The 18994-nt window shown below is 33.5% G+C and overlaps 1 protein-coding gene across 6 annotated transcripts in view; it reads left to right on the top strand.

Annotated features, from left to right (window-relative positions):
- The window catches only part of CCDC88A (coiled-coil domain containing 88A), a 130923-nt gene that overhangs the window by 70737 nt on the left and 41192 nt on the right, over window positions 1–18994 (top strand). For all 6 annotated transcript variants that reach the window (XM_029937382.1, XM_029937383.1, XM_029937381.1 and 3 more), the window contains exons 10-16: window positions 1750–1908; window positions 3338–3484; window positions 4280–4424; window positions 7728–7912; window positions 12181–12318; window positions 13477–14547; window positions 15974–16101. In XM_029937382.1, the coding sequence (XP_029793242.1) occupies window positions 1750–1908; window positions 3338–3484; window positions 4280–4424; window positions 7728–7912; window positions 12181–12318; window positions 13477–14547; window positions 15974–16101 (1973 nt within the window). The remainder of the gene's footprint in view (window positions 1–1749; window positions 1909–3337; window positions 3485–4279; window positions 4425–7727; window positions 7913–12180; window positions 12319–13476; window positions 14548–15973; window positions 16102–18994) is intronic.

Here is an 18994-nt window from a genome sequence, read left to right as displayed (position 1 = left end):
GGGGGAAGGGGGAGGGGGGGAAAGAGGTGGTGGTGATGGTGGAGGGCACTTAAGGGGAAGAGCACTAGATGTTGTATGGAAAACAATTTGACAATAAAATATTATGGAGAAAAAAAAATAAAAGTGATACTCAACCTATTCCATGTTAACATAAAAAATTACATGCTTATAACCATTATTTTCCAAAACCAAAAAAAAGAATGTTTCTTTTACATTTTTACAAGTCTCTCTCTCTCTTTTCCTCCCTCTCTCTCTCTCTCTCTCTCTCTCTCTCTCTTTCTCTTTTTATCATTTTTGCAAATCTCTTTAATGCCTGGCTTAACTAAAGACTACTAAATTCTCAATCTTGTTTCTGCATTGAATCTGTTATCACATGCCATGTAGCCACTGGAAAACTCTACTCTGCCTTCATGAGAGAATAACAGTGAAAAAAGCAAATAATTGTTTGGTGTTATTATGAAAATGGTTTTCACCTCATGAAAATGAAATCCTTACAGGGCCCCACAGCTGTCTCTGGATCATACTTTATAAGTTGTTCTAAAAGATTACAAGAGAGCGTTTAAAGATTGAATTTTAATACTTGTCTTAAATGTTATTAAAATAAACACTAATCATTTGCAACTAATCATCACTTGGAAGCTTTGAAAAACTCAGCAGAATTTTGGTATGTTATAACACGTCTGGAGAGAAACATAATTTTCCTAAAGTAACTAATAATTAACTTTAGTGATAGTGTTTGCCTCTTTGTTTTCATTATCCTATATTTTAAAGTTAACTTTTACCCTTAAACTAATTGCAAATGATTATGTTAACTAGAGATCAACTTATTTTAAAATATCCTGAGTATATTTTACATTCCTAAATAGTATATATTTACATTCCTTAATATTTATATAACAATTTATATGTAAGCATATTTGTATTTGCATATAAATATATATTTAAAAATAATTTGTATTCTTGATTTTTTAAAAAAGACTTCATATATCTCCCCATCACATTTTGTTTTATATATTTATTTTTTTAACAGCTTTTAACTCACTTTATTTTTCTTGTATAAAGCAATGTGGTAGCCACAGCTGGGCCTTTGTTCCTCTGCGTGGAGACTCTGGTGGGGTCTTCACAAAATGGTCAGTGAATTCCTGATAGGGAAACTTGATGAACACAGGTTCTTTCCAGAGGTCAGGCGTGACATAGCTGTAGGTCCTGGAAATGGCATCACAAGTGGCCTTGGCAAAATTGCCCATGGTGGCAGTGCAGCCCCTGGCCGAGTGCAGCAGTCGTCAGTACTGGCCATCATCAACAGCTTCTTTATATCTCCCTCTTTTAAAAAACAACTTAATTGAGGTATAGCATACAGACCATAAAATTCACCTTTCAAAAATTTTTTTTAATTTCTTTAAATGTTTTTTATTTATTTTTGAGAGACAGAGAGAGACAGCACGAGGAGGGGAGAGTCAGAGAGAGAGGTAGACACAGAATATGAAGCAGGATCCAGGCTCCGAACTGTCAGCCCAGAGCCTGATGCGGGGCTCTAACCCACGAACTGTGAGATCATGACCTGAGCAGAAGTCGGCCACTTAACCGACTGAGCCACCCAGGTGCCCCTAAAATTCACACTTTTAAAGCATACAATCCATTGGGGTTTCTTTTTTTTTCTTTTAGTGAATTCATTGAGTTGTTCAACGAGAGATTATCAGTTTGAAAATAGAAAATAATAATAAAATATTAATATCTGTTTATATTTAGAATATGAATTTGCTTTCGGATGCTCGTTCTGCTAGAATGTACCGAGATGAATTAGATGCACTTCGAGAGAAAGCAATCAGAGTGGATAAGCTTGAAAGTGAAGTCAGCAGATATAAAGACAGACTACATGATATTGAATTTTATAAGGCAAGAGTTGAGGTATGTTCCATAATTTAAAACATTTAAAATTATTTTGTTTAAAAGTTGGGTTTTTCAAAATGCATGTTATCAACTTAAGGCACTTTGAAATGTTAAACAAACTAAATACCTCTATGTGCTCATCTAAAGGCAGATCAGCATATTGCTGATACTTGTAAAAAGAGATCTCTGGACATTATTAATTTTATTGAACTGCTTCAAGTTCTTTCATTCTTTTATTTTTATTTAGTATTATAGGTAGAGAAAACTTGAAGTCCTTCCTTATAGTCAGAATAAAGTATATACTTCTGCTAATTTCAAATTTGTTTCTAGAAGTGAAAACAAAGCATGTTTCTGATCACTAGGATTAATGAAGTCACTCTCTCAGTCTCTCTGCTAATAATATGTGAGTGGGTGTGTTAGTGTGTGTGTGTGTGTGTGTGTGTGTGTGTGTGTGTGTGTGTGTAGAAAAGACAGTTGTTCTTACTTAATGGTTGCAGTTTAGTGTTATGTGAAGTTGAGTTTGACACCAAGAATTTGATACTTCTACATTTTGTTTTCGAGTTAATTTCTTCATTTCTTCAAATAGAGGAGAGTTTTATCAGTTTCAGTATGGTGATAAGCAGGAAGGAATATGCAAAATTAAGAAGTGAAGACATAAGAGAAAGTAGTTAGAACAGTTTCGCCTCAAAGTTACCAGAAAATAGACCCAGTAGATAGCAAAGATAAGGTGCACGTTAATCCTTTGCTGTTTATTGAAACGATATATGTATGGCACTGTTAAGAGATCCTTATAAATGCCTCTGTTTTAATATACTTTCTTTTGACTTTATAAACCTTTGGCATATAGTTAGTTCATCAAGGCAGATTTGTGAGCACATGTCTTCAAAACATATGTATGGATTTTAATCATTATCTCAAGATATTTATGTAAAATATTTATTGATAGAGTCTTAGTCTCTATGTGAATCTTAGCTCAAGTCTTGGTATTTTATTCAAAAACCCAAGCCCTTCACTTTGAAGCTATAGTTTATGTAGAGAGAAATCTTTAAATCTTTTTCAGCAAAAAAAATTAAGCCCTGATTCTATGGAGATTTATTTATGTGTTAAATATCAGAGAGACTACTTATACTTAGTTTCCTAGTGACTAAAGAAATTTAAACATACCCTGACAATTTTATGTGAAATTATAGTTGTGTTACTCATCCTAGCATAAGAACTGAGTATTTGTTTGCATAATAGCAAGAGTATAATAAAGTCTGAGGGAAAAAAATGAAATCAGGAAAACATTAACTGTATCTCTATTTTCAATAGCTTTTACTGTTGCATAAAGAACTGTTGATAAAGGCAGCTTAATGTCTTTTTACAATAAAGAATTTTTATGTTTCAGAGCTTTGAAAAATTAACATATACTAACATTTGTGATAAAGCCTATTTGAAATTTTTATAGGAGTTAAAAGAAGACAATCAAGTTTTATTAGAAACAAAAACCATGTTGGAAGATCAATTAGAAGGAACTAGAGCTCGTTCTGATAAATTACATGAATTAGAAAAAGAGAATTTACAACTAAAAGCTAAACTGCATGATATGGAAATGGTAAGTAATGTAAGGTTGATCAGTTGCTTGGCCTCTAAGGAAGTCTCTCAGATTGATCTGATTTCCCCATAATGACAGTGATGGCTGTTAGCTCTTTGTGGCTTTAACAGAGGTAGCTAAATAAATTAGAAGCTTCTAATTCTGTATCAAAACAAGAGTGGTACAAATTTCTGCTTTTGTTAGAGAGAGGTATTAGTTATTAATTTTGTCTTCTCCTTTGAAAAAATCCTAATAAGTGGTTGTGTAAACATGCCTTTAAAATATAGAAATGGGTGGCTCAGTCGGCTAAAGCATCCGACTTCGGCTCAGGTCAGATCTCACATTCATGGGTTCAAGCCCCGCGCTCAGAGCCTGGAGCCTGCTTCTGGTCTGTGTCTCCTTCTCTCTCTGCCCCTCCCCCTCTCATGCTCTGTCTCTCTCTGTATCAAAAATAAATAAAACATTAAAAAAAATTTTTTTAATAAAATATAGAAATAAAACAATTTGCTGAATTTTGGCATTGGGTCACATATCACTTATTATATCACTAACTATATTAAAATATATGAGGAAAAGTTTTTAGTGTTCCCGAAGGTCACTTTACAAGGATGTCAAACACCTGATCAAGAAAATGATCAGTGTTAATAGTTATAACTGATTATTGCCTTTAAACTGAAAATTTTAAGGAAATCAAAATTTATCCTTTATTATTCAGTTTCTGATAAATAAATGTTAAAAGTGATAGAACATATTTAGCTTGAAATTGTACTGTTTCTTAGCTTTCATTTGTTTTCCTTCTCCCTGACAATGAAAAAGGAACGTGATATGGATAGAAAAAAGATTGAAGAATTAATGGAAGAAAATATGACTTTGGAAATGGCACAGAAACAAAGTATGGATGAATCATTACATCTTGGCTGGGAGCTGGAACAAATATCTAGAACTAGCGAACTTGCTGAAGGTATTCCTGATATTTTTTTAATTTAAATGCATAAATGAATACTTGAAGTTGTATTTATGCTTACATTTTTGGATTTTTTTATTTTCCCCAGCCAGAGATGTCTAAGAGGCCAGATGTCTCCCTAGATACAATTTCACAGAGTAGTATGTTTATGTTCACATTCCTGGGTCTTTTCCTTATCTTTGCACATTTTACAACTCAACTTCATGAGTGTAGTAACAACAGATCAGTTGTTTGACACTGTTTCATATTAATGTCATAGGAAGCTGAGGTACCAAGTTTATTAATTTATTTTGAGAAATAAAACCATCTACTAAATAGAATATAAAAGTCATATTAGCTGGTCATCATGTTCTTTAACTGTAGTCAAAATGTGTTAGGAAGATTTTTAGGTGAGTATATAACCAGAAGAAAGTAAGTGAAGCATCTTTATGGCTATTTTCATCAATATATGTACTCTCCATTTTAGCACTATACCTACCAACCAGTCCAATCCAGTTGTACCTGGAGATAATGAAAGACTCTCAGATAAATTGGTAATTTTGCTCTTTTTTCCTTGTTAGGATTTGCGTATGCTGATACTGATTTACTTTATTGAAATGCCCAGATCTCATTTATTTGCATTAGATTAGTTCTGGAATTCCTCAGTTACCTACTATTAGATTATTTCATCTACTTTCCTTCCTTCCAGGTATTAAGTATTTACCGTGTGTAAAATATTATACCCAGCTCTGCAGATATGATAGTGAGATAGACCTAGGTCTGAGAGAACTTATAGTCTGGTGCTTATAGGATAATTACTTTTACAGATGACCTGTCACGTTTCTTTACCATTAAGCTTTTCCTAATTTTACACATGAGAACCTAATTCCAAATTCAGGACCCCCATGTAAATACACTACATAAGTGATGTGTAAGTGATGATATTCAGACAGTGAACTCACTGAGATATGTTACTTAAAATATTTGTAGAACTTTTTCTATTGTATTTTTTTTTGTGAATTTATAAAGAAAACAATTCAGACAAATGTTTTCTACTACTCGTCAAAATTATATTGTTAAGAGTTTCCTCATCTGTTAGATGGGAACAGTAAAATAGTATGTACCTTGTAGGATTATTGTGAGGATTGAATTTGTTATTACTTATGGAGCCATTAATAGAGTACCTGGTAAATGGTAGGCACTTGAGTGTTTATTATTTTTATCATCATTCTCATCATAATCATCATTATCACAGTTGTTTTGCAGTTCATCTTAGCTGGGGTCATAGAGCTGAAAATTTGTTTTAATATGGTGTGTTTTGTTTTTTTTTTTAACCATATAAGAGAATTGCTTTCCAGAAATCTTGCAAAATATGGACCAATATAAAGGAAGAAATTACAGTTACTAATCATTTCTGATATCACTTTACATTTCAAAAAACTGGCCTCCAAAATTTTTCTACGAACAAATAGCTATTTTAGGCATCTTCAGATCAGTTTGTATACACAATTCAGGTTCTTTTTCACCTAAGATTACAATGTAGGCATTTTCCCTTGTTGTTAAATGTGTGTTCTAAGGGGGCTCCTGGCTGACCTAGTGCAGCTTTTGGTCTTGAGTTTGAGCCCCATATTGAGCATAGAGATTACTTTAAAAAGTGTTTGTAAGCATCTTTTTTAATTCTTTATAGTCTGTCCTGAAGCATCTTTGAAATACAGTGATACAGCGCCTAGATGGCTCAGTTGGTTAAGTGTCTGAGTCTTGACCTCGACTCAGGTCACAATCTCATAGTTCATGAGTTCAAGCCCTACATTGGGCTCTGTCCTGACAGTATGGAATCTGCTTAGGATTCTGTCTCCCTTTCTCTTTGCCCCTCCCCTGCTTGCTCTCTACTCTCTCTTAAAATTAATAAAAAGAAACTTAAAAAAAAAAAAAGAAACAGTGATGGTATTGAAAGTAATACTGAGGTGTATTGAGTATTGTAGTCTAACAGATCATCAGGCAAAGTTTTACTGAAGAACACTTGGACAACTAATAGAATTTAAAAAGTCCATGACTATCAGTTTTTCCAACTTTTAATAAAAAATTAATATGCTAACTGGAACAAAAGCTAGAAAGAATTGAGGCTCTCTTTATTTACAGTCTAGAGGATATTTTACCATACCTAATTTTGAAAAGAATATGTGCTTATGGGGGTATTTGTGTGTGTGTATGTGTGTGTTAACTTAATGATGGGAGAGTTTCTGGGGCGCCTGGGTGGCTTGGTTGAGCATCCAACTCTTGATCTCAGCTCAGGTCATGATCTCACAGCGAGTTCGAACCCCACATTGGGCTCTGTGCTGACAATGCAGTACCTGCGTGGGGTTCTCTCTCTCTCTCTCTCTCTCTCTCTCTCTCTCTCTCCCTCTGCCCCTTTCCCACTCGTGTTCATTTTCTCTCTCTCTCTCAAAATAAACAAACTCTAAAAAAAATGATGGAGAATTTCAAGCATACACAAAAATAGATAGATATAGAATACCTTTCTGTACTTCTCCATTTCTCTTCCTGAAATCTAGGATTTCAAAATGAATTCTAAGTATCATATTTCACTTTAAATCCTAATTTTTATGTTATCAAAATATTTAATGACTCTGCTTAGGGTTATTAAAAATAGCTATTTTGGACTTACATCATATATAGAACCAGAAACTGAGTTTTCTTACTCTAAAAAATGCAACTATGCTGAAATTGACTTAGAAATACTTTTTTTTTTTTGCAAAATGGTATACATACTTCTCTCTACACTCAAGTTTAGCAGGGATTCTTCATTTAGAGAATGATCTTTTCAAGGTAACCACTGTATACTGTCTTGCCTTTCTCAGAATCAGGATTAGGAAATTAGGATTTTTTTCCCCCCTTAGACTGTTTTCCTTTAATTTTTGAAGATGTGGCTTGGACATGTTTTATACTTCTTATTTGAATCACATGATATCTCTATGAGACACAGAGAGCAATAGCCATATTTTGTACAAATAATCTAAGAGTTTTGTGGTTAAAATGGCTTGGGCATTGTCAAGCAGTTTCTCCTGGAAGTAGAACTGAAACTCTGTAGTCTGTTCAGTCTACATTTTGTACTTTTTTTCCTCTAAAATGCTTGTGGGTACATTAAAAATTCAAGATTTACCCATCTTTTATCTATGTGTTTTCATTATATCTATTTTATATAACTCTATAAATTTTTTATGAAGTTAAGGACCAGGTGACATAGTACATTTACACTCATTATTTTAAATAGTAATGAGTAAATACAGTTTTTACCAATGACAATATTTGTCATTATTATAGCACCACAAAAATCCTTGGGCCATGAAGTGAATGAGTTAACATCAAGTAGGTTATTGAAGTTGGAAATGGAAAACCAGAGTCTGACAAAAACTGTAGAAGAACTTCGAAGTACTATGGATTCTGCAGAAGGCAACACTTCCAAAATCCTGAAAATTGAAAAAGAAAATCAAAGACTAAGTAAAAAGGTAAATAAAAATTAATGTTTAATGTAATGTTGAATATATGTAAAAGTGTAAATATCCCTGTGTTAGAACATTTATTTTCCATTTTTTAATGTATTCTCAATATTAATTTAACTTACAGAAATTTTCAAACATACATAAATGTGAAGTGAATCAATTCCTATACTCATTCAGCTTTAGCAGTTATTAACTTACAGCTACTCTAACTTCTACCCTTGCTTGCTCTCTCCACAACCACTAGGATACTGAAGTAAATGCTAGACATGGTATCATTTTACCAAAAATATCTCATTATATATCTCTAAAAAGTAAGGAATGTTTTAAAAAAATAAGAACAGTGATGTCACATCGAAAAGTTTAATAGAGTTGGTTACCATTTCAGTTTCTCCAAGTCTATTGGAATTTTTTTTTTACATTTTGTTAAAATCTGAATTGAAATAATATCAGTACATTCAGTCAAGTAATGTGTCTATTAAGTCTTTTTTTGTGTAAAGTTAACTCTTCATCTTATTTATTTATTTATTTGGGGGAGAGCACAAGCAGGGGAGGGGCAGACAGAGGGGAGGGCCATAGGATCAGAAGCCCTCTGTGCTGACAGGCAGACAACAACTCACAATGAGATTATGACCTGAGTTGTAGTCGGATGCTCAACCAACTGAGCCACTCATGTGCCCAGTTTACTCCTTATTAAAAAAAATTTTTTTTAATGTTTTATTTATTTTTGAAAGAAAGAGAGAGATAGCATGAGCAGGGGAGGGTCAGAGAGAGGAAGATATAGAATCAGAAGACAGGCTGCAGGCTCTGACCTAGCTGTCAGCCCGGAGCCTGACGCTGGGCTGAACCCACGTACTGTGAGATCATGACCTGAGCCGAAGTTGGCCACTCAACCAACTGTGCCACCCAGGTGCCCCAGTTTACTCCTTACTTAGCAATTTTTCTGTTGAAACAATCAGGTTGTTTAGTAATTTTTCCATAATCTAGAGTTTGCTCTGTGTCCTTTAGCAAGTTCTTTTGTTTCCTCTGGTCTTACTTTATCTGTAGTCTTAAATAGATTCAAATTGAGTTTTTAGTAAGAATATTCATAGTCTATTTCAGTCATGAAGTACATGTCTAGTTGTCTTTTTGTCATGTTGGTTATCATGGAAGTTTTGCTTAAGGGTGCCTGGGTGACTTAGTCCTTTAAGCGACCGACTTCTGCTCAGGTCATGGTCTTGCAGATTGTGGGTTCATGGGTTCGAGCCTCACGCTGGGCTCTGTGCTGACAGCTGAACCTGGAGCCTGCTTCAGATTCTTTGTCTCCCTCTCTCTCTGACCCTTCCCTGCTCATACTCTTTCTCTCTCAAAAATAAATATTTAAAAACAAAATAAGTAAAATACCACCAAATCCTTTAAAAATAAACAAAATAAAAATAAAAGTTGGTTAAAAAAACAACTATCATTTTACTTTCAGGAATTCTCATGGGAAAAGCAGGATGAATGTTTGATTCTTTTATTTACCAGTTTCCCTGGTAATGGATTAGTTTTCTCATATCCTCCTTAGATAATTAATGAGTTTTTTTTAATTCTCTTTATGAATTCATGTGTTTAAAAATATTTGAAGTGTTTTAGCCTACTGCATTTGTTTTTCTAACTGTCCCACCTCTTTAAGCTGCTTCCTGCATCCCTGTGACACAGTCTTAGTACTCCTTGTGAGCCTCTGTGCTTTTTGCCATAACTCAGCTCCTCTTAAACATTTCCTGCCCCAGATCTAGAAATAGCCATTTCTCCAAAAAGCCTTTGTTCCTTTTAGTGGGAAATGGTATTTAGATACCACAATGTAAGCACTCTGAAACCTGAATGTGAACAAGGTTTTGGTTCAACAGAAATATTCCAGTTCCATAGGCCAAGTGATTTATGTTTTGAGTATTTTTCTGCATACACACATACACATATTGTACATAAATATGTACATCATGATAACATACATAATATGTTTATCATGAATATTTCCTATCGCATCTCTTCCCCAACGTGTGTTTCTGGGTCTTGGTCACAGTGAATAATACTGTAATAAATGTTCTTAAACATAAGCCATTATGAATTTGTTATTATTTCTATATGTAGTTAGCCATGTTTGGTTTTTCTTTAGTTTCTGGATTTCCAGATTCAGTTATGAACCTCTCCCTAATCTTTAGACCAGTGGTTTTTGAACTGTAGTATGCCTCAGAATCACCTTCAGGACTTGCTAAACACAAATTTCTGAACCCCATGCCCAGAGCTTCTGATTTGGTAGTTCTGGAGTAGGAGCAAAGAATTCTCATCTCTTAAGAAATTCCTAAGTGATGGTATTCCCACTTTTTTGGAATCATGCCTTGAGAACCACTGCCTTAGGTTATGCAAATAAATTCCTTGATTGTCTTGCCAGATAGTCTTTTAAAATATTTTTGCATCATCTTTAACCCATTAACCAAATAATCTTAATAAGAATTTTATAACCAGTATTGTGTAAAAAGTAGGAGTGAATTAGAACTAAATGGAACTTGAAACAGTTTTATTTTGGCTTTTATTATGTATATTTGGGACTGGAAATTGTAATTTGGTTTTAAAAATTAGATTTGAAGACTAATAAATTTTTAGTGATTCTAGCATTATAAATTCATTATATGAAAGGTATCTTTTGTAAACTGAATGTTTCACTTGAATTCCATTGATGACAACAACATATGAGTTTAATTAACTAACTGTTATTATTTAATTCAACCTTTAATGGGAAAACCAGATCAGTAATTGATAGCTAAAAGCTTCCTGAACATGTTGAATTGAGTAACTGGGTAAGATTTGACTCGAGGGGCACCTGAGTGGCTCAATGGGTTAAGCTTCTGGCTCTTGACTTCAGCTCAGGTCATGATCTCACAGTTTGTGGGTTTGAGCCTCATATTGGGCTCTGCACTGGTGGTGTGGGCCTGCTTGGGATTCTCTCTCTCTACCTCTCTCTCTGTCCTCCCCCGCTCAATGTTCTTTTGGACTCACTCTCAAAAAAAAAAAAAAGATTTGACTTGATGCTTTTGATATATTACTGGAATGTTGTGTTCCATATGTGGTTATCTTCCATTGATACTAAAATAGAAAAATTCTTTATGTAAAGACTGTTACAATTAGACTTCTTCACTATTCTCTTAAAAGATTTTTTCATGTTTGTTTATTTTTGAGAGAGAGCAGGAGGGAAGAGGGCAGCGAGAGGGGGAGACAGAATCCAAAAAGGCCCCAGGCTCTGACCTGTCTGCACAGAGCCTGACCTGGGGCTCAAACTCATAAACCTTGAGATCATGACCTGAGCCAAAGTCGGATGCTTAACCAACTTAGCCACCCAGGAGCCCAAGAATTTTTCACTGTTGATTTAAGGATTTAAGTAATCCTTAAGCTTGAAGTGGAATATTTTATATAGCTAAATCTTTATTTTCTTTTATTATCTGGTTTGGCTATATTATATAATAATGGGAAAATCAGTGGTTTGGCATAATTTAAACTGAATTTGCTATTTTATGCTTATTAACCACATACTTAATCATATCTTTGAAATGTATATATGAAAATAAATTTAAACCTCGACTATAACATTTACCTGGGTTTTGTCCAGCTCTTTTTTTCCTCTAGTATCATTATTTTTTCCCCCTCTTCCCCCTTTTTTTTTTTTTTAAGTAGGCTCCATACCCAGTATGGAGCCCAGTGCAGGGCTTAAATTTACAACCCTGAAATCAAGACCTGAGCTGAGATAAAGAGTTAGACACTTAACCAACTAAGCCACCCAGACGCCTCTCTTTCCTTTTTATTTTAAACCTAATTCCTTTCTGTTTCCTCATTAAACTTACCTTTTTCTTGTCTTTTTTTTCATGCTTTTTATATTCTCTTCTTCCTTTTCCGCTGAAATTATTGACTATGATTAAAATTTTGATTTATAAATTTCCTCAAGCCAGGAGAGTCTTCAAATAAAATTTCTACAGTATTCATATAGTACATAATTATCATATATTTAGTTGGATTTATTTTTCTATTTAGAAGTGGAAATGTGTCCTTCAAAGATACAGAGGATAAGAAAGATAGTCATGTCTACATATTTTATACAGATGTTAAAATTAGCATGGAGTATTACTTGAATTTCTCTACTTAATTCTTAACCTTTATCATTTGAGTATTAAAACTGTATTTTCGTTTTTATTCCAAGATTATCTTTTGACCTATTTCCATTGTTAAATATTTAATGTTACATTGTTTTTTGATTTAATTTTTTCTAGGTTGAAATTCTTGAAAATGAGATTATCCAAGAAAAACAAAGTCTTCAGAATTGTCAGAATTTAAGCAAGGATCTAATGAAGGAGAAGGCTCAGCTTGAAAAAACAATTGAAACACTAAGAGAAAATTCAGAAAGACAGGTTCATAAATTTCCTATTAAGCAATATATTTTAAATTCTATTAGTAAGTTATTTAAAGTTTGGGCAAAGAAAATCTTCGTATAACATGAAAGGGAAATATTTTGGAATTGTTTAGATTTTAGAGTAACTGTGGTTTTCATTTTCTATCCCATATACATGGGAAAGTTGAAGTGGAAGCTTAGAATTTTTTAAGTTGCCAGTATATTTAATAATAATCTGGTATAAAATTTAACAGTGCCTGGGCTTTCAAGTGTCTGTAGAGCAGGGCTGCAGATTATAAGCTCCTGCATGGAAGTGGGGAGAGATACACCTGTACTCTGACCCTACGAAAGAGGGAGATGTGTTGGCAGCAACTTTCTCTGGAATGCGTTCATATTTGCTTTCAAGTGTTTATTGGTCATTCTCACTTTATGCTTTAGGAAACTGAGAACTGGATATACTGAGTGTCTTGCTACATTAAAGTTTCTGTTACTTTTTTAGAAGTAAGATTTTTTTTTTTTTTATTATCCAGGTATAATTCTCAGGCTACCTGTAAAAATAAAGGTTTCAGTAGAGCTCCAGAATACAAATACTAGAGCTAAACATAAGTCTGTATTTTTACAAGGTTCTTGTAAGATTGTTTACAAAAATTAGGTCATGTTATAAAAAATTAGTTTTTGAGTATACCAGAGGATTTTTTTTTTATGTTTTCCAGATTACAATTCTTGGGAGAATGAATACACACCCACATTTATACACATAAAATATAGCAATATTTATTAAGAACCCACTTGATGTATACATTGCAAAATTTATTTAATGAAAATAAAAGCTTATATCCATAAAGAGATAAGTGTGTGCATTTCACCTATATTTCGATTTGAATTTGAAACATGTAACTATATAATCTGAAGATCACTTTGATTAATATTAAGTACAGCTCTCCTAATCATTTCTTTACATTATGAACTCCCGAAGGACAGAACCTTTATGACCTGGAAGTACATGTACAGAGTGGTCTGTGAGCAAATATTTGTCAGAATTCAAAGTAAGACATAATAGCACTCTTTTATGTTCTGATTTCGCTGTTAGTTTTTGAATAGGAAAAAACTGTAATTTAAAATGTTTAGTTTATGCTAATTTACATTATTAGTTTTCTCCTTTGTTGTTTTCATTTAGATTAAAATACTGGAACAGGAAAATGAACATCTGAATCAAACTGTGTCTTCTTTAAGACAGCGTTCTCAGATCAGTGCTGAAGCAAGGGTGAAAGACATTGAAAAAGAAAATAAAATTCTCCATGAATCTATCAAAGAAACAAGTAGCAAGTTAAGCAAGATTGAATTTGAGAAAAGACAAATTAGAAAAGAATTGGAACATTATAAAGAAAAAGGAGAACGAGCAGAAGAACTTGAAAATGAGTTGCATCATCTTGAGAAAGAAAATGAATTGTTACAGAAAAAGATAACCAATTTAAAAATTACTTGTGAAAAAATTGAGGCCTTAGAACAAGAAAATTCAGAGCTAGAAAGAGAAAATAGAAAATTAAAAAAAACATTAGATAGCTTTAAAAACCTTACTTTTCAGTTAGAATCCCTAGAAAAAGAGAATTCCCAACTAGATGAGGAAAACTTAGAACTGAGAAGGAATGTGGAATCTTTGAAATGTGCAAGCATGAAAATGGCTCAGCTACAACTAGAAAATAAAGAACTGGAAAGTGAGAAAGAGCAACTTAAGAAGGGTTTAGAACTCATGAAAGCGTCTTTCAAGAAAACAGAACGCTTAGAAGTTAGCTACCAGGGTTTAGATACAGAAAATCAAAGGCTACAGAAAGCTCTAGAAAATAGCAATAAAAAAATTCAGCAGCTAGAGAGTGAGCTACAAGACCTAGAGATGGAAAATCAAACATTGCAGAAGAACCTAGAAGAGTTAAAAATATCTAGCAAAAGACTAGAACAACTAGAAAAAGAAAATAAATCATTAGAGCAAGAGACTTCTCAACTGGAAAAGGATAAGAAGCAACTGGAAAAGGAAAATAAAAGACTCCGACAACAAGCAGAAATAAAAGATACCACATTAGAAGAAAATAATGTGAAAATTGGAAATTTGGAAAAAGAAAACAAAACTCTTTTCAAAGAGATCAGTATTTATAAAGAATCCTGCATTCGTCTGAAAGAATTAGAGAAAGAGAATAAGGAGCTTGTGAAAAGAGCAACTATTGATATTAAAACTTTAGTTACATTACGAGAGGTAAATCCAGTTAACTAAATTTAAGGGAAATTTTTTTATATTTTTAATTCAAGGCTTTGTTAAGTTTTATTGGAACCCATCAGAAATATGCATCATCTGCTTATGGTTCAAAGTAGAAATTTGGATTTAGAACTAGAGTTTCTAAATTTTTCTACTTTTTTTACACAAAGAAGTACATGTGAATTTATTTTTGAGATATTGTAGTAGTAAGGTTTCCATGTGGTATCTCACTTGTTACATTATAATTTTATGTTTAATTTCAAAATAATATTAAAATATTTGGTCAAGACTATTACTGAATTCTAAAGTATAATAGGAAGCATAATAGCTACTATTTATTGAATGTTAACTATATGCCAGGCACTAGGCTAAGGACTTCAAAAATTGTATTTATTTATATAATTTTTATAGCTAATCCTCTATAGGTACTATGCCCATTAGATTAGAAAGCATAAGAGATATTAAGTAACTTACTCAGGATCATTTAGCTAATAAATGGCAAAGTTGGATTGTTGGATTCAAATCCAGATCTTTCAGATTTCAAATCCCCATGAATTATGCTCTCTAAGCCTGAGAATGCAAATCAAATTGAACTTTAAGAGTTCACACTGCACAATTGGTAGTTGCTTGGACTTGTGTATTGAGAAGAGTTGTGAAATTTTTCTGGTGTAGATTGGCAGTAGGTCTAAGTGAAACATGGTACAGATCATGTTCATGTTCTCCATAGCATGCTTGGCCTTTTTTTTTCTATCCCTATGCTACACTCTGTATGATAACTCAGTTAAAAACTTTCTTTCATTCTGGCAGAACGTCGCATTGGGAAGTCTGCATTTCTGCTAAAGAAGCATTGAGAGGGACCCATTATTAGCTTTTTGTTTTTTTCTTTCTGTTGTTGTACAGTCCTAGAGACATGAACAAGGTTCCTTCTTTCTGAACTTCTAGGAGTGTCTCCTTGTTCTTCAGATCAATATGTTAGACCTCTTCCACTGGCAGAGGGATGCTTGTGGTGGGAGAAGGGTGTTGCATCCAGCATATATTCATAGGGAGAAACATGTACTAAAGTTCTAGCTCATTATTAAAAAGTTAATGGGTATGTGTTCTTTTTCTCACAGCTTTCAAACCTAAAGTGTTCCCAAGTAAAGAGTTTTTCCTTTTAGTTTTTAATACAAAAAATAATAAGTAATATTAGCAAAAAAAAAAAAACCCAAAAAGCAAAAAAGTAAAACCATATTGTTTGAACTAGTTTATTTTGTTGCTTAACTACTTGTTAGTGATGAAGGAAAAATTTAACAATAACATTTCTATTTTTCCTGGTTTTAATTATATATATGTATTCCTGGATAGTGGTAGTTACAATCTTGACTGAATTTCTGAGATGTTCATGGTCATGACACTTATGTGAGTCTTGCATTCCTTTTAAAATAAGGATTTGGTGTGTGAAAAATTGAAGACTCAACAAATGAATAATGATCTCGAAAAATTAACTCATGAGCTTGAAAAGATAGGGTTAAATAAAGAGCGACTCTTGCATGATGAGCAGAGTACTGATGACAGGTGAGTATTAAGTCTATTTGGCAAACAGTTTAAATTATTGTTACTTTTTGCTCAAACCTTCTCTCCTGTACTAGCTACAGAATATTTACATATTTTACCCTTTTTCTCGTTTCTTTCTTCCCATAAAGTTCTATAAGGAAAAAGTAAAAACTCAGATAAACACAACCTAATACAGTAAAAATGCTAAAATGTTAGTATAAATAGTTACAGAATAGGAAAACAGGAAGCCACCCATGTAGCAGAAGAGCAGAGACTGTAATTACCTATGAGACATGTAAAATGAGACATTAACAACAAACCCCTCTCTCTTAAAATCTGAAGTTCGTTTTTATTTGAATCATGTGCTTAAATGTCTCAATTCTTTAATTTATTTTATGTGCCAAAAGTGGATTTTTGTAATAGAATTTGTATTTTATTGTCTACCCATTATTATTTTTCTAGTATTTATATTCTATATTAAATATATATAGGGAAAATTAATGATGATTATATGGGATTGGTCTTTATCACTTTGAAAATATTCAGAGTTAAGAATAGGTTGGTTTAGGGGCACCTAGGTGGCTCAGTCGGTTAAGCGTCTGGCTTCAGCTCAGGTCATGATCTCACGGTTTGTGGGCTCAAGCCCTGCATTGGGCTCTGTGCTGACAGCTAGCTCAGAGCCTGAAGCCTGCTTCAGACTCTGTATCTCCCTCTGTCTCTGACCCTCTCCTGCTCACACTGTCTCTCTCTGTTTCTCAAAAATAAATTTTAAAAAATATATAAAAAAAAGAATAGGTTGGTTGATACTCAAAGATTCTGTAATAATAAATAGAAGTAATTTGGGATATTAGTTCTCGCACTGAATTCAAGCGCCGTAATTGGATTAATCATACAGCTGTTTCTTGAGAAACTGTTTTTATTTGAGTTAAATAGATAGTTAAGGACCAATTTAGTTGACTTCCTCTTAATATGGATACTGAATATGCATTACTTCTTTATTCAAACAGATTTATTACCTGTGATGTGTATGTAAGACATTTAAATAGTAGAGGGGGAAAAAATAAACGTAAACCATGTAGTTACTCTAATCGACCCTTTTAGAACCCCCTGTAGGTGGGTTCTTCATATTGTTTGCCACCTTTTCTCCAGCCTTAATTCAAACAGCTACTCAATGTTAATTGAGCTCTTAAAATTTGCTGATCATCAAGCATCAAAGAAATGATAATGTTTCAGTTGAACCTTAAAGAATGATTGAAATATGCAAGGTAGAAATGGTGGAGAGGGCATTCCATGCAAATAAAGCACAAAGATGTATTGAGGATTTTTTTTCTAATTTGAGAAAGAGAACCTGCAAATGGAGGAGAGGAGTAAAGAGAAAGAGGGGGAGAGAGAGAGTCTCAAGCAGGCTCCAGATCAGCACAGAGACTAACAAAGACTGTATCCCATGACCCTGGGATCATGACCTAAGCTGAAAATCAAGAGCCGGACCCGCAACCAACTGAGCCACCCAGGCACCCCCTTAGAGTGATGTGAAAGATGGATTAGAAAGGGACGCCTGGATGGCTCAGCTTGTTAAGCATCCTTCTCTTGATTTCAGCTTAGGTCATGGTTTCACAGTTCATTGAGTTTTAGCCCTGCATCAGGCTCTCACTGACAGTATAGAGCTTCGGGATTCTCTCTCTCCCTCTCTCTGCCCCTCCCCTACTCATGTGTGTGCATTCTCTCTCTCTTTCTCTCTCTCTCTCTCTCTCTCTCTCTCTCAAAATAAATATTTGAGGGGGAAAGGAAAATGGATTAGAAAAAGGAGAAATTGGAGGCACAGAGATCAGTTAGGAAGCTATTGAAATAGTCTAGACAAGATGTGCTGTGTTCATTAGTTTATACATTTATGTATATAATGAGAGCATTAGAAATAGAAGTAAGGGTATATATTGAACTCTGTTTTAGGAAATGAAATTGAGACCATGATCAAATTTGGTAAATAAGGAAAAGAAGTGTCTTAAGCCACTAAACCAGTTTCTTTCTTAATTATTACATTAGCCTTAGCATCACAAAGAAAATAAAAGTTTACAGACATAAATTCTGTTAACATTCCATTCCTTCTGTCTTGGAATTTATGTATATCTACATCTGTCTTTACCTCTAATCTCATATGGTATTCTTAACAGTCTAACCATTTCATCTTTCTCATTAGTGTCATTCTCTCTGACCCTTTCAAGGTACAATTAAAATATTATTCTTTCCATAAAGGAATAGGTAGTTTAAGTTGTGGATTTGAATGCATAAATAGGTGGAAGGCAACAAAGTAAATTTAGTGATGGAATTACAAATAAGAGTGCTAAGCGATCACTCTTGTCTTTCTTAACAGCTCTTTTCCTAACTTCAGATCAAATTATGCTTGGTTTGCAAGTATAATTCATTCTGGAAACGTACTTGTAATCCAGAGTACTGGCATATCAAAGGGAATTTCAAAAACCTTTGGCTCATTTGTGATCATGTGATGTTGGGCATCATGTACTAGTATTTCAAGATATTTCTTGTTTATCAAGTTAAAATTTATTAGAAATGTTTGCTTGACTTGCAGAACACTCACAGAACAAGTTACTCACAACCCAAGGTTTTACTGTAGTTTCCTAGGGTTATGTTCTCAGGCCTCTTTATCATTTGTTCTGTATGCTGTGCATTGCCATCCATCATCGTATCTGATAGTCCCATTATTCTCTGCTTAGTGGACATCTCTGTGTGGACAGTCTAGAGGCAACTCAGGTATCCAACATTCAACATATCCAAAGTTAGATTCATTAAATGCTTTAAAATATCTATTGACTCAAGCCAGTACTAAAATGAGTGAGATTTGTTCTCTGTGCTCAGTAAACTTAAAAACTGGTTAAGCAGAAAAATAAATAAATAAATA

The sequence above is a fragment of the Suricata suricatta genome, chromosome 4, assembly GCF_006229205.1.
Source record: "Suricata suricatta isolate VVHF042 chromosome 4, meerkat_22Aug2017_6uvM2_HiC, whole genome shotgun sequence".
NCBI lineage: Eukaryota > Metazoa > Chordata > Mammalia > Carnivora > Herpestidae > Suricata > Suricata suricatta.
Note: the sequence above shows the minus strand (reverse complement) of the source record. Positions and strands in the feature narration are given on the sequence as shown.